The 15,205-nt window shown below is 41.4% G+C and overlaps 1 protein-coding gene across 3 annotated transcripts in view; it reads left to right on the forward strand.

Annotated features, from left to right (window-relative positions):
• Window positions 1–15,205, forward strand: part of LOC105492815 (adenylate cyclase 8) — a 268,639-nt gene that overhangs the window by 198,442 nt on the left and 54,992 nt on the right. For 2 of the 3 annotated variants that reach the window (XM_011760072.2, XM_011760074.3), the window contains 2 exons: window positions 2,808–3,009; window positions 5,075–5,164. In XM_011760072.2, coding sequence (XP_011758374.2) covers window positions 2,808–3,009; window positions 5,075–5,164 — 292 coding nt within the window. The remainder of the gene's footprint in view (window positions 1–2,807; window positions 3,010–5,074; window positions 5,165–15,205) is intronic. The other variant, XM_011760073.3, reaches the window with a different exon arrangement.

Raw genomic sequence — 15,205 nt, forward strand, 5'->3', positions numbered from 1 at the left:
TGCTTCTGCCTCACACTTTGAAAAGAGACATTTTTGTCCTGGTTGGTTGCCTCCTGTGACTGAGCCATATGAGGCTTGCAATTGGCCCCCTCTCTCATGGGACTTCCTGATGAAATGATCCACCTGCATTCCCTTTCATTTATCTCCCCTGGTGCCCAGAAATAATGGCATGTTGTCAGGGAGTGTTTTTCCAGCCTGCTTGGAGGGAAGTTTCCCATCTGCCTAGAGCCCTCTGGGAACTCACTGATGCACCAACCTTCTGTTCTTATATAGAATTCCTACAGAGATTTCTTGTCAAGGTGATCCATAAAATCAAAACTTTGCCAGTGAAAAACAAAACAAAACCTCTACCAACAATAGCTGAAGCTGTGGGAAGAGTCACTTTACAGTCTTAAGGTAGCTTCACCATGCAGAGGAAATTGACATTCTTGATTACTCTTTCCTTGTGAATTTCTTATCCCCCCTGCTGCTGCCACAATGCCATGCACTCCTGCTCTCCTGCTTATCTAACCACATTTCGTAAATTCCCTTTGCTGCCTTCTCTTCTTCCAGCCCATTAACATCTCCCACAGCTCATCTTGGGTCCTCTTGATTCTTGCTGTACACACTATCCTTGGGCAGATGCTTCCATTGCTCGATCTTCAATCACCACCTATTCCCTCCAGCCTTAGAGTTCCTCAATTGTCCCTCACTGCCTGGACATCTGTATATCTGTAACTGAATGATCCACAAGTACCAAACATGCATTGTGTCCAAAATCAACTTTATCAACTTATCTCCTGTACAGACTAGCTTCTTTTCCTGCACTTACCCAGTTACAACGGAAAGACATTAGTGACATCCTTAATGACTTCCCTCTCTCAAATACCCCCTACACATACATACAAACCACATATTAATATACCTCCACATCTTTCCCTGCATTCTCCAATTATCATACTGGTCCTGTGTTCCTCCCTCATTAACTCATGCCTCAACTATTTAAATCTGCTAAACACGTTTCCTCTTCACTTCATCCTCCACCTCCCACCACAGTTGTCTTTCAAACACACAGATTTGATTACTTCCTTCCGCACATTGCCTACAGGACAAAGCTCCTGAGCACAGCCACACTGCCTGGGTTATTGGGAAACTTTGAAGACACTGGTCACTCCCATTCTTCTGATGTTTTGCTCGTGCTCCCTGCTCTTCCCTATCTGCAAGCCTTCTCTTTAACCTTCACAGCCTAACCCAATGTTACCTCTTTTATGAAGCCTCCCTTGATTCCCTTTCCTATTTTTCAATTGATGTTTGTTTATAACTCTTTATAGATCCTAGCATAGTATATAAATAGTTTATCATTTGCATATTTATATTCCTCTCTCAATTGTGATCACCTAGATGAGGAAGATGTGTCTTTGGCCCCAGTACCCCTGATGCCTACCACTGTATACCCAGGAAGAAGACTTGTTGAATGAATAAATATTATGATGAAACCATAAAAGCAAAAAAGATTAATGCAAACACGGGAGATCTATTACCTACCAAAGTGATTAGAATATCAGAATGGTATAGCAGAGTGGACTTTAAATTCTGGCTCTAACACTGACCAACTATATGATGGCTGGGAGATTTCTTCCCTCTGAGCCTTGAATCTTCATCTGGAAAAAAAAGAGATAAAAAGACCTCTTTGGTTTATTCTAAGGAATGGAAATGAGATATTATATATAAAATGCTCAGCATAGTAGCTAACACATAATCAGAACTCAATACATTATTTATACTACTGTTATTAATATTACATAAGAAGTTTAAGGAGGAGGATAGTAAGAGATAGTGTTAGGAAAAGAAGGTGAGTTCAACTTTATTTGCTAAACACATATTTATGTAGCACTGGCCAATGGAAGATATTAAATGCAGATGAATACACCTCAATTTATAGAAAAAGGAGCAGATATAAACTCTCCCACCACTTCTCTCAAGGTACCCTTTAACACCTGCATAAGTTTGCTGACTGAAATAGAGATGAAAAAATTAGAGCTGCCAGTGTAAGACATGAATGACTAGACACAGAGTTGAGAACAGTTAATTCCCAAGGAGAAGCAGCATGCATGGTGATAAATAGGTTGATAGGAGAGACAGGAGTTAAAGATGCCTCCAGAGATGGAGTTTTAGATCACAGACTTACTAAGCATCCTGACACCAAGCACAGGTGTCCAACCGACACAGGCTACCATGGGACAGAGTTTTGATGAGAGCTTGAAACTCAAGATGTAAACTCGAGAGCAATGCTGATACCTTGGACAAGGATGAGTTCTCCTTACCCATGTCTCAAATAACTTATGGTATAGTCCATGAAAACCACAGTAACCAGGAACCAAACTGAGCAACTTAAAACCAATGCCAAATCCAATTCTTGTTATCAGGATAGATGGAGGGAGAAAGTTTCATAAACCCCACCTTGAAAGGGAAAGGGTATGTGGGTTCATCCCACAACCAGAGTGTTGATACCAAACTAGAGTGGTGTGTTGCCATGACAGCAGTTGTCTAGTGACAAAAATTAATAATAAAAGAAGAGGGGAAAAGTGGGCAGGAGCAATACATCAGGCCAAATATTCTGTTTTTTGCAAAGTTTCTCAATAGAGAGAGTGCTCTCGGGATGAGTGTAATTTTTAAAAATCTCTCCTGCTCATAACCTTTTTCTTGGACAAACAGACCTTTCAAAGAATTGTCCCATGCAAGGGATGGGAAAGGGAGACCAGGAATAGAATTTCAGTGTTGCTCAGACAATTGATGCCAATGATCCAACATTCTGTGTTTCCCTGCAGAGTGATGCCAATGACCATCCAGTTCTCCATTCTGATTATGCTGCACTCGGCTCTGGTCCTCATCACCACAGCAGAGGATTATAAGTGCTTGCCCCTCATCCTCCGGAAAACTTGCTGTTGGATTAATGAGACCTATTTGGCCCGGAACGTCATCATCTTTGCATCCATCTTGATTAATTTCCTGGGCGCCATCTTAAATATCGTAAGCATCCCACATCCACCAACCTTCTGGTGTCTAGTGTGCAGTTGAGCATGAAGTTTATGGAGCCTGCAGCTTCCTGCATTACCCTTCCTTGGTACCAGTTACCTTTATGTGCCTGGTCTAGCCCCAAGCTTAGGGACAGATAACAAAGATGTGGCTACTGCCAAAACTGTGCATTTTACTGTTGGAAAATTGTCTATTTCCCAGCGGAATAGGTTATTTTCTCCAAAGGAGTTCCAAAAGCCCTTCAATTTCCATATTGTCAGTGGCCAATTACATTGTAAATAAGAGTTACCATTTATCAAGTATCAGTACCTACCTGCTATGTGCCATGCGCTGAAGGAGGACCTTTACATATTTTTCATATTTAATCCTCACATAAACCCCGTGAGGTAAGTTTCATTATCCCCACTTTATGGCTGAGGAAACTGAGGCTCAGAGACATGAAATAACTTGCTAATAAGTTCTGTCTGACTCCATGACCCTCGCCCTTCTAATATGCTAAATTGTATCTCTGGGAGTGGGAGTGGGGTGGGGGAAATGGAAATGAAATAGCTGCCATTTATTGAGCACCTACTATGTGGTACAGGTAGGTATTATTGTCCCCATTTAATGGATGATGAAACTGCATTTCAGGAAAGCTGAGTATCTCGCCTATGACTTTCTAAGAGTTTGTATTTCACGTGACACATAGAACTCAGATGAATTTCCAACTGCCATGATATTTATCACTGTTTAATTTGATGATCCACATTGTCATGGTTTCATTTTCTCTTGAGAATTGTACCATGGTAGTTATAGGTATTTTCTGTGCTTTTACAAGTAGTCTGTGTTGTCCATGACTCAGGCAGTTAGATTTTTGAGGTGATTTGTTTGGTTCCAGGTCTTAAACTTGGCATGTTGAGAGAGGCTAGTTGAGGCATTGTCATGTGGTTGAATCCATCACTCTGTCCTTTGGGCCTGAGCGAGGGTCCCCAAGTGTTCAGGGACCCAAGCTATGGACTCCCACAATTGTTGGCCTGTGACTTAGAGGGCTAGACTGCCTGAAATCACTGTCCAATTTGGCCCAGTAATTACTTAAGTTCTGTGGTTGTCCTTCTAGTGAAGGCTCTATGGATAAAGGAAAAGAGGAAAAGGAAAATTATCATCTAATTTAGTTCATCATCTAATGAATATGTTATAGATTATGATAACTGAAATGGAAGTACATGGGATCAACTGATCACAGGCTGCAGAGAAGTAGCCAGGACCTCAAATTAAGTCTTGATAACAAATTAGATATTTCAGGGGTGCAGAATTTGTAAGTAAGCCCAATGACTCTAGGTCAGGGTTACCTCTGGGGCCAACTGTGCCTCCATGGGTAGTGTGGTAGGAAGATCAGAGGCTTTGGAGTCAGATAGACCTGTGTTCAAATCTCAGATCCACCAGAGCTCTGTGACCCTGGACAAGTTACTTTACTTCTCAGAGTTTCATACTTTTCCATTGTAAAATGGGGATTAAAAATAGCAGCTACATCACAAGGTGATTGTGAGGCTTTTTTGTACAAAGTGTCTGGCACAGAGGAGGCATTTGGCCAATGCTAGTTACTCTTTTCCTAATACCACAAAATCTCCTGCAGCAACTTCTGTCCTAGGGAATGCCCATCACCCCAATGCTAAGAATCTTTCTGGAAAATGTACCCCTTCAGATTCTCCATGTCCTCCCAGCTGTTGATCTGGAGACAGGCTGTGAGTTTACCCGAGACCTCTTCTCCTGCCATCTGGCTTTCTCTTCTGAGCTCCACAAGCACACTCCAGTGACCCCAAATGATGGGGCCAACAGAGCAGTCTAAACTTACTTTCATGACTGGCTTACGGAAGCTGTTTCTGAGCAAGCACTTGTTTTTTAAATAAGAGAAATCAAAGCTGGCACTTTGGCACTTCCATTCTGACTTCAAGTCCCCTCTAGGGTTCAGTCTACCCGTGCTGAAGCACGGCCACTGATAGCACACTGCTCCATTTCCGGCACTCACACTGACTTTGTTGTTCCTGTTTTTGTTTTTGTTGTTCTTTTTTTTAATCCGCAGCTGTGGTGTGATTTTGACAAGTCGATACCCTTGAAGAACCTGACTTTCAATTCCTCAGCTGTGTTTACAGATATCTGCTCCTACCCAGAGGTATTTATTTACGAGCTCCCCTTGGTGAGAGTTGGACATAGATATATCTCTACCAGCTCTAAATAAACAAGACTGGCTGAAGGGCCATAGAAAGTACTCAAGAGGCCTGTTTTCCTTCTTCTGCCTCGTCTTCTTTCCTTTTTCTTCTTCCCCTTTTCTGCCTTTCCTTCTCCCCTTATATTTTCTGTTTCCCAGTCCTCTTTCCTGCTCCCTCCTCTGCCTCTTTTTCATCTTTACACCTTCCTCATTTCTTTCTCCCTCTTTCTCCTCCTTTTCTTCCTTTTCACCTTTCCTTCTATCCGTTTTCCATTTGCCCTTATCTCTTCCTTCTCTATGCATTTCTCCTAGCTTATTTGTAAAATCCTGTAGCAGAATGCACTGTTATCTCCATTAGCAGGCAGAGTTCTTTCTCAAACAGTGTTTGCTGCATTAAGGAAAGAGGTGGGGAGGGAGGAAATGAAGGAGCAAAGGAAGGAAAGAAGGAAGGAAGGAAGGAAGGAAGGAAGGAAGGAAGGAAGGAAGGAAGGAAGGAAGGAAGGAGAGGGAAGGAAGGAAGGAGAGGGAGGGAGGGAAGGAAGGAAGGAAGGAGGGAGGGAAGGAAGGAAGGAAGGGGAAGGAAGGAGAAGGAAGAGGAAGGAAGGAAGGAGGGAAGGAACGGGAAGGAAGGAGAAGGAAGGAAGGAAGAGGAAGGAAGGAAGGAGGAAAGGAAGGAAGGGGAAGGAAGGAAGGAAGGAGAAGGAAGGAAGGGGAAGGAAGGAAGGAAGAAGGAAGGAAGGGGAAGGAAGGAAGGAAGAAGGAAGGAAGAAGGAAGGAAGGGGAAGGAAGAAGGAAGGAAGGGGAAGGAAGGGGAAGGAAGGAAGGAAGAAGGAAGGAAGGGGAAGGAAGGAAAGAAGGAAGGAAAGAAGGGAGGGGAAGGAAGGAGAGAAGGAGAAGGGAGGAAGGAAGGAAGGAAAGGGAAGGAAAGAAGGAAGGAAGGAAGGGGAAAGAAGGAAGGAAGGGGAATGAAGGAGAGGGAAGGGAGGGAGGAAAGAAGGGGAAGGAAGGAAAGGGAAGGAAGGAATAAAGGAAGGAAGGAAGGGGAAGGGAGAGGGAAGGAAGGGGGAAGGAAGGGGGAAGGAAGGAAGGGGGAAGGAAGAGGAAGGAAGGAGGAAGGAAGGAAGGGAGGGAGGGAGGGGGGGAAGGAGGGAGGGAGGGAATTACAAAGGCAGAAAATTACAACTAAACTTAAATGGTACAGAGAGTGCCAGAAGTACCATGTGGTCTGGAGGCATCCCAACAGGCCACCTATGATCATAATTTGTGTGTGTTACTCTATGTTGACCACAGAGCCAGTGGTTTGTTTCTGGGCCTTGGGGTCAGCCTATGGGGTCTGTTATTCACAACCCAGACCTTTACATATTAGGGTAGACATCCTGGGTCATAAAGTAGAACAGCTAAGATGTCCTAGCAGACCCCAGTCAACCCCATACCTAGGACTCTGGGTAGATTCTTGTTCTCTGAGAGGCTGCCACACTCAGAAGCCCCTCCAACATATGAATGGAGAAAAGGCTCCCTGTAGTCTCTTCTAGGTCTAAGAATTGGTCCCAGAAACATTCCAACAAGGAGACCAACCCTCCTCTCCCTCCATCCATTTGCATAGAGCACATGCTTGATATGCATAACATCATCAAATCCTTCAGATGTCTGGGATAGAGGCTATTACTGTCTCCATGTTATAGATAATAAAACTAGAGCTCAGAAAGCAGCTTGCTCAGTGCTGCTTAGGGCCACACTTGCCTGATCTTATTTCTTCCTCACTTCTTTCCTTCCCTTCTTCTTTCTGTCCTTCCTTCCTTCTCTTTTTCAGTCTATTATCAAGCCTTGGTACTATAATTTGAACCATATCTACCTTATTCTTTATCTGGCCTAGTCCCTAGAGGAGAAACTAGACTCTACTAAGGATATGCAGGACAGGATGGGACTAAGTCCCATTTAGGGGCTACATTGGCCAGACCATGTGCCCTGGGACTTCCTTCCACCTAGGAATGAGTGGAGCCCCAGCTTAGTGTACTCTGTGGGACAACGGCTCCCTGAGAAATTCTTGGCTTAAGGGGCTTAGGAAACATCTCAACTTTTGGACAGAGTAAGTGGCCCGGAATTGGAGAGTCAGAGCTAGGCGAAAGCTGCATTTCATTTCCAATTAAGCCCCCTCACTTGCTAGCAGTGGAACCTTGAATCAGTTCTTACTCTCTCTGAACCTCAGTTTCCTCATCTGTAAAATGGGAAAATGTATACCTTCTTTACATGACTACTGTGGAGTTAAACAATATGTTCTCATGGTGCCTGCCTAGATGGGTTAGCAAATATTTAGCTCCTCACATGGCATCTGACATGAAGCAGCTATTTACCTGTGCCCACACATCACTTTGAATTAATATTGTATACCCTTGACCCAACACCTGAACCCTCAAACACAAGACCACAGCACTCAGAGATTAGCCAAATCCTAAGAAAGTGGTGGGTAAGATTTTTGATCACACAGCTTTATTTCAGTGCCTCAGTTTCCTTACCTGTAAAATGGGGATAAAAGTAGGGTCTTCCTTATTGGGTGATTATGATAATTAAGTGAATTAATCCATTTAAAGTATTTAGAAGCCACACCAGGCACAAAGTATCTGCTCATTAAATGTCAGCTATGATTTATTTATCATTTTCAGCAAAAAGGCTTTGAGCATGTAATGCCAATGTATGTTATCATCAAACACACACCTGTACATACCTGAACAACCGTGTGTAACATACTAGTGTATGTTATGAAACACACTCAAAAATAGAAATGTTTAAAAGTGAGATAAAATGAATATGGATTGATGTTACCATTTTCTCCACAATGAAAGGGTCATCTTGTTCAGGAGGTCAGGCCAAATTCACCAGCTGCAACAACCACCTGATCTGACCCACCATTTGCCATTCTGATACATGTATGTATGTGTGTGTGTGTGTGTGTGTGTGCATGTGTATGTGTGTGCACACGCTTCACTGACTAGGCATTGCCAAACTAAAATGGATTAGATATTCAGACCTTCTGAAAGACTTAATCCAACTCCCCAGCACTCACACACTCACAAGTATGTGTCCCCAAGCAAACCACTTCATCTTTGTGAGCCTTGGTTTCTTCAAATGTATACCTGACATTCCTGCCTCACCCTATGAGAAATAATATCCAGTCCAAAAACATGTTATCAAACAGGATGATGTAATATAAAAAATGAGCTTTTACAATGTATGATATAAAGTATAATTTAGTTCTAAATTCAAAGCTTGTCAGATGCTAAAAAAGAACGAAGACGCCGGGAATGAAAGTGAAGAAAGCTATATTCCAGTCATGGTTGGAGAGTAGTCGAGGAGAAAGAAAGGCACAGGTTTGTGAAATGAATGCAAATCACAAGCACAAACCCAGAGTGTCATTATCTCAAACACCTGGATGTGGTTCTCAGGAGACTCAGTGGGAAGACCCTAATTTTAGAATCACGCCCCTTTATTATATGCTCTGGCACATCTGAATAAACAGTTCACTGTATCTGCAATAGCAGAGCTGTCTATGGTTTTTATTTTTATTTTTATTTTTTTAGGGGTGCTTTGATCATTTTTTAAAATTTATTTATTTATTTATTTTTTATTATTATTATACTTTAAGTTCTAGGGTACATGTGCATAACGTGCAGGTTTGTTACATATGTATACTTGTGCCATGTTGCTGTGCTGCACCCATCAACTCGTCAGCACCCATCAACTCGTCATTTACATCAGGTATAACTCCTAATGCAATCTCTCCCCCCTCCCCCCTCCCCATGATAGGCCCCCGTGTGTGATGTTCCCCTTCCCGAATCCAAGTGATCTCATTGTTCAGTTCCCACCTATGAGTGAGAACATGAGGTGTTTGGTTTTCTGTTCTTGTGATAGTTTGCTAAGAATGATGGTTTCCAGCTGCATCCATGTCCCTACATAAAGGGTCCTGAAGAGCCCATTTTTCCATAGAGATGTGATTGTCTATATCTTGGCATGCTGGCATTTCCTTCCCTTTCTTCTCCATTTATTCAGGTCCTACCCAGCCTTCAAGCCTCCCTCTTTCCATAACGTGGTTTGGCAGGCCCAACTCCTTCAGCACTCTCCTCCCTGCCATCTCACATACCCTGATGGTGTCATCTTAGCACTCACACTCCATCCTTCCTACCGTTGATTTATTTATCTAGGACATCCTTTCCATCCTCTCAAATTTATTGACTTAAGGAGTGAAGATAATATTGTATACCTATTCAATATTGACCAAAGGGCCCAGCAGGACAGGGCCCACAATGTGTGTTTTAAAATATTTAAAGAGAAAGGAAGCATTCTCCCAATAGACTAACAGGAACAAGATTTACCTTTCCATCTGAAATAACTAAAAACAAACAAAATATATGAAACAATAGTTTTCAAGGCACTAGGCATCAGTCAGTGAAGGACAATAATCCTGAAAGACAGGAAGCAAGTGATTGCCTGAGCTTTATTATTGCTTTAAGAGAGTTTTTAGACTATGGCTCAGGAAGAGGAAACCAAGGTGGACTCCCTGATTTCAGAATACTAAGCTAAGAGTCCCGGGAGACCGAGGTGGCTAGAGTCTGCAGAACACACTACTCTGGGGAGTTGCATAGAGAGCGAAACCTAGAGATCTGAAAAGGGTTCAATCAGTACATGCATGTGAGGAAACTGACATGGGAAAAGAACCATCTGGAAGGATCAGTGCCTGGAACCACACAGAGCTGAGAATAATTTTGTTCCCACCAGTCAGACTGAAAAAGATTCATGGGGTACTAGGTTAGAGTATTCAGAAAAGTCTTGCTTCAGTAGAGTAAAATAATTGTTCCCACATCATATGCTTCTCTGATTCTTCCTTTAAAATCTTAAAAGTTAGATCCAAAGAGATCAAACCTTTTAAAATAATTTAATATGTGTCCTAGAATAAATTTCAAGAATATGTATAGGAATACAAAAATAGCTAGGATTTAACAAGGTAAATACACAGTGTCTGGCACCCAATCAAAGATTACCAGGCATCAAAAGGAGAAGGAAAATATGACTGATAACAAGGGGAAAAATGTCAACCAAAAAAGACCAACTCAGATTTGACTGTGTATATTTGAATTAGCATTTTTTTTTTTTTTGACACAGAGTCTCACTCTGTTGCTCAGGCTGGAATGCAGTGGTACAACCCTGGCTCACTACAACCTCCACTTCCCAGGTTTAAGCAATTCTTGTGCCTCAGCCTCCCAAGTAGCTGGGACTACAGGCATGCGCCAACATACTGAACTAAGCTTTTTATTATCATTATTTTTAGTACAGATGGGGTTTTTCCATGTTGGCCAGTCTGGTTTCAAACTCCTGGCCACAAGTGACCCACCTGCCTGGGCCTCCCAAAGTGCTGGGACTATAGGCATGAGCCACTGCACCCAGCCAAGCAAATAAATATTATGACTGTATTCATGATAGACAAAATTAGATAGTGCAGAAGAAAAAAATAGTGAAACTGATAACATAGCAATATAAAGTATCCAAAATGAAATACAAAAATTAAAATAAAAGCAGTATTGGGGACAACTTCAAGCAGCATACTCTATGTATAATTGGAGTCCTAGCTCCTAACCTAAAAGAAAGACTAAGAGAAAGACAAGGAGATTGAAAACCTATTTAAAGAAATAGTGTCATGAATTTTTCCACATTTGATGAAAACCATACATCCACAGGTCCAAAACCTCAATATAAACACACACAGGCACATGAAGGCACATCATAATCAAATTACTCAAACCATAATAAAGACAAAATCATAAAATGGGTAGGGGGAACATATTGTATAGTAAAAGACAGTGGTATGAATAGCAGAAGATTTTTCAAAAATACAACCTTGGAAAACCAGCATCTTGAATGAACCAAAGGACCATTAAGAATGTACCAGAGCACAAACCACATACAAAATTTTCTTTTCTCCTACTTAACACAAGCCAGTGAACACCCTGGAGAGTCAGGCAAGCTATCTTCCCAGCACCCTGTGGTGGTCCCCAGGTTTATGATACCCTCCTTGCTCGACTTTCTGGAGAGTCCAGGCTGGTCTCAGAAGAAGCAGAGCAGCTTCTGTCATTTGCCTGGATACACTTCACTGTGCTGCTTATACCAAGAGCTATAATTGCTAAGAATCAGATTTTATGTAAAGCAATAAGTCCAGATGATTTCTTTGAATCATAGTGACTTTTAAAAATTGTCTGATTTCTTTCCTTCTTGTCCCATGAGTTCAAGATGTTGTGGGATTTTGGCAGCAACCAGATAGCTTCAGGGAATCCAGTTTGTCTGACCTGTGTGGGTAGATGCTCAATTCCTTCGTCAGTTATCATGTGCAAAATAATTCTTCTTCCTCCTAAGAGTAAATTGTGCATATATTGCCAAGGCAATTTGTGGTGCATTGACAATGTCCTTCCAGCCTGGCACAATTTTTGGTGCATAGTGGGTTCTCAGTCAACAATTGTGGAATAATGCATGATTTAGCTTGTAAACTGTTTTATGGAAACAGGTTCAGTTGTTGCTACCCTTAATACCTTGTCAAATCATGAAATTCCAATTTTTTCAGTACAGACATTGAAGAAATTGATTTCCCAAGCCAGAATATCTGAGAGAGGAAAACCTTGTGTATTCAGAAGAAGAAAAGTGTTACATACACTTCCTCTCTTCTGTAAAGTGGACCCAAGAATAATACCTGTCCTTGAGTCATTTAAGGAATTAAATGAGATGAAACACATAAAGTCATTCAACGTCATTCACAGAATACATACCCAATAAATATTTAGGCTTAATTATTAGATCTACTTTCCACCAACTTAATTGCTGATTTACAGACATCCCCAACCCAGCGGGTCCGTCCACCCATCTTACCTGGAGTTCATCTAAGATGAATCTGGTGTCTTTCACACCTCCACATCTGTAGGGGTTTTTTGTCTTCTCCTGTCTACATTTTATTTTACCTACTGAAATGCCTTTGACTTCTTTTTCCTAACCAATTTTTTTAACAGTAAAAACTGAGGTGTCATTATATCCTTTCCCAAGGCAAAGGTGACGCACTTACAATGCATAGCTTGTCTGCTTCCTTTATCAGAGATTGCTGGGAACTTTGCTCACTACCTAACATTTCTCATACAAAACTTGGCATTATTATTTTTTGTCATTAAAAGGTCTAGGAAAAAAAACAGAGAACCCCAGGCAGAGTCCTCTGGAGTACAGGGATTTACCCCGAAACGCTGCATTCAACCTACTGCTTCATTTGATATTGCACATTAAAATAAAACTAAAGGACATTACAAAAGGAAATAATCCACTCAAAAGCCATGTCATGTCTGTGTACACATATTTTGCATTCTTGTAATCATAGTGTATATACAATTTTACACCCTGCTTTCCAGTTTAAAATTATTTTGAAGACTTTTTGTTGTCATTTAAATGCTCCTCTGAAAACTCTTGTATATAGAGCTCTTTATTCTTCGGGCACATGTTTCTTCACTACTGTCTTCTAGTTCTCCTCCACACATCCCCAACAATGCCTAATCAATATTCTTATTTCTCTTCTTCCACAGTCCTTCAAACATGGTAGGCTCTCAATGCTAGTCTCTGTGTCTTCTGTCTTTACTTGTATTCTGCTTGAGTGATTTCTTCCACACCTGTAAGTTCAGCTGAATGATGCTAAATGTGTGTCTCCAGACCCCATCTGCCTTCTGAATCTCAGCCTCATTTATGTCATCGCTCACTGAACATCCTTTCTGAATCACCCCTTCTATACCTAAAGCTTGATAGGCCTAAAAAAGAACTCACTGCCTTTTCCCCATGCTTTATCTTAAGTTTTTTCTTACTTAATGGATTAATACAAAGTGGAAATCTTAGTGCTATCTCTGACTCCTCTCTATTTCTTACCTCCCCATAAAACTAGACAATGTTATCCAATTTTTATATCTTGCTAAGCTTATTGGGTAGATCTGTCAAGACCTTGTCTTTAAGTTTCAGCTTTTCTCCATTAATCCTGATACTTCGTATATTCTTCCCTACCACAATTTATTTCTTAGGCACTGACCTAATGAATCCATTACAAGTATGAAACTCATCTGTGGTTCCTTATGGACTGCAGAATAAAGTACAGGTTTCCATGCAAGAGGATTTTTTACAGCGTGGTTTTGCCCCTTAACTCTGTCCTGCTATGAGCCCCTTATACCCAGGATCCATTTAGGGGAGAGTTTAGGAGCTGTGGGCCTTCTAAGTTCCCAGAGTAATATGACACAAAAATTGCTTGTTTTTTGACAGAGACTAAGTAATTGCATTGAGCCCAGTTTCCTCCCAAGTTACAGGAGACACAATTTATGGGTCCAGACCCAGCAAAAGAGAAATGTTTTCCCAAAGCTTTTACAAAGTCCTAATACTTCTGTAGCTTCCTATTGTTCTCCCATTTCCTGGTCCCACCCTGACTATTCACTCAAGGTATAAAACGCATAGAGGAGATTCCTCTGATGTTGTCCAGGGGCCTCATTCTGTCTGATGTCCCATGGTTTATATCACCTCCAAAAGATTCACCTTTATTCTTTAAAGTAAATGTTACCTAAACCATGCAAGGCAGTGGGTGATTCCTTTCAACGGAATGGGGGATGGGGGTAAAGAAGGTGAGAGCATACTGCCACAACTGATTGAGGCAACAAAATGAGAAGGACCCATCAACACATTGTGCAAATGTACAATTATATTTGCCTATTATATCTTCAGCAGCCTTGTTAGAGAAAGGAGGAGGGCAACATATTCAAATCTTTTCTTCTGCTTGTGTTACTAGTTCTCTTTATGAGTAGTTGTATGATTCTCTAATAAGACCCAAGGAATTAATCCTCCTGACACCTTGTTCCTTTACACTTTTGCATTCATGCTATTCTGTCTTCCTAGAATGCCCATCCCTTTCCATTTTCTACTGTGTGAAATCCTCTCTGTCCTTCAAGGTCCAGTTCAAACTCATGTCCCCTGTACAACCTTCTTCAGACATGCTTGCAAAATGCAGAACGCTTTGTCCTTCCTCTGTACCCACATTGCATTTGGTCACATTGCTGGCAAAGCACTTTCCACCACGATTATTGCTGGTGTTTTTATGTCTGCTTTACATTTTAGACCACAACTTCCTTTTGGCCTGGGCCATCTTACTCTCCTTTGAATTTCCAGTGCCTGGCACCATGTCTTGATTGTAATAGGCACACAATAAATGCTTATTACATTTTATAAATTAACTGTTGTGACCACATAAGTTTTTGTTCCAAGGACACAATCATTTCAATGCCTTTTTATCCAATAAATGATTTATAATTTGCAACAAGCCATGCACCACCCCTTGTTGTGATACAGGCAACAATGAAATGGGACCCCTCAGATCTAGTCCTCTTTCTTTGGCCTTTGTCAGACTGGAGGGGCTTAGAGTTTCCCTGAGCTCTGGAGAATAAACTTCTTATTGCCCAGTCACTTCACACACAGCTTCCTACACAGAGGCATCAAAATGAATTACCTAAAAATCTTCCCCAAGATCTTAAAGAACAGCTGAAGAAAGCCTATCATCCCATTTGAGACCAGAAAATAATTGGATTTCTTGGAAAAGGAAAAGACAGAAGTAAAGGAGACACTAGACACTAGGCTCCTAAGGGCAAGGAAATGCCTTTTTCACTCATGAGTCCACCCCATGTACCACAAAGGTATGGAGCCTTTGCCCTCAGAGAGAACGCAATCAGGACACTCTCCACACTTGTCGATGTCAATATTTGTTGAAAGGATACATAAATTAACCAGTTAGGCTTAGAAATCTGTAAATAATCTTCAGTAATTACTTAGACATTTTTGGAAATTCTTACCCACCACCCCTGCCCATACAAAAATTGTCTCTCTATGTAATAGAAAAGACAAGTTGCTACAAACAGCCATGTATAACAAGACGAAAAGGAATTTTAGAAATTATCAAGTCCAATA

This window comes from Macaca nemestrina, chromosome 8 (genome assembly GCF_043159975.1).
Source record: "Macaca nemestrina isolate mMacNem1 chromosome 8, mMacNem.hap1, whole genome shotgun sequence".
NCBI lineage: Eukaryota > Metazoa > Chordata > Mammalia > Primates > Cercopithecidae > Macaca > Macaca nemestrina.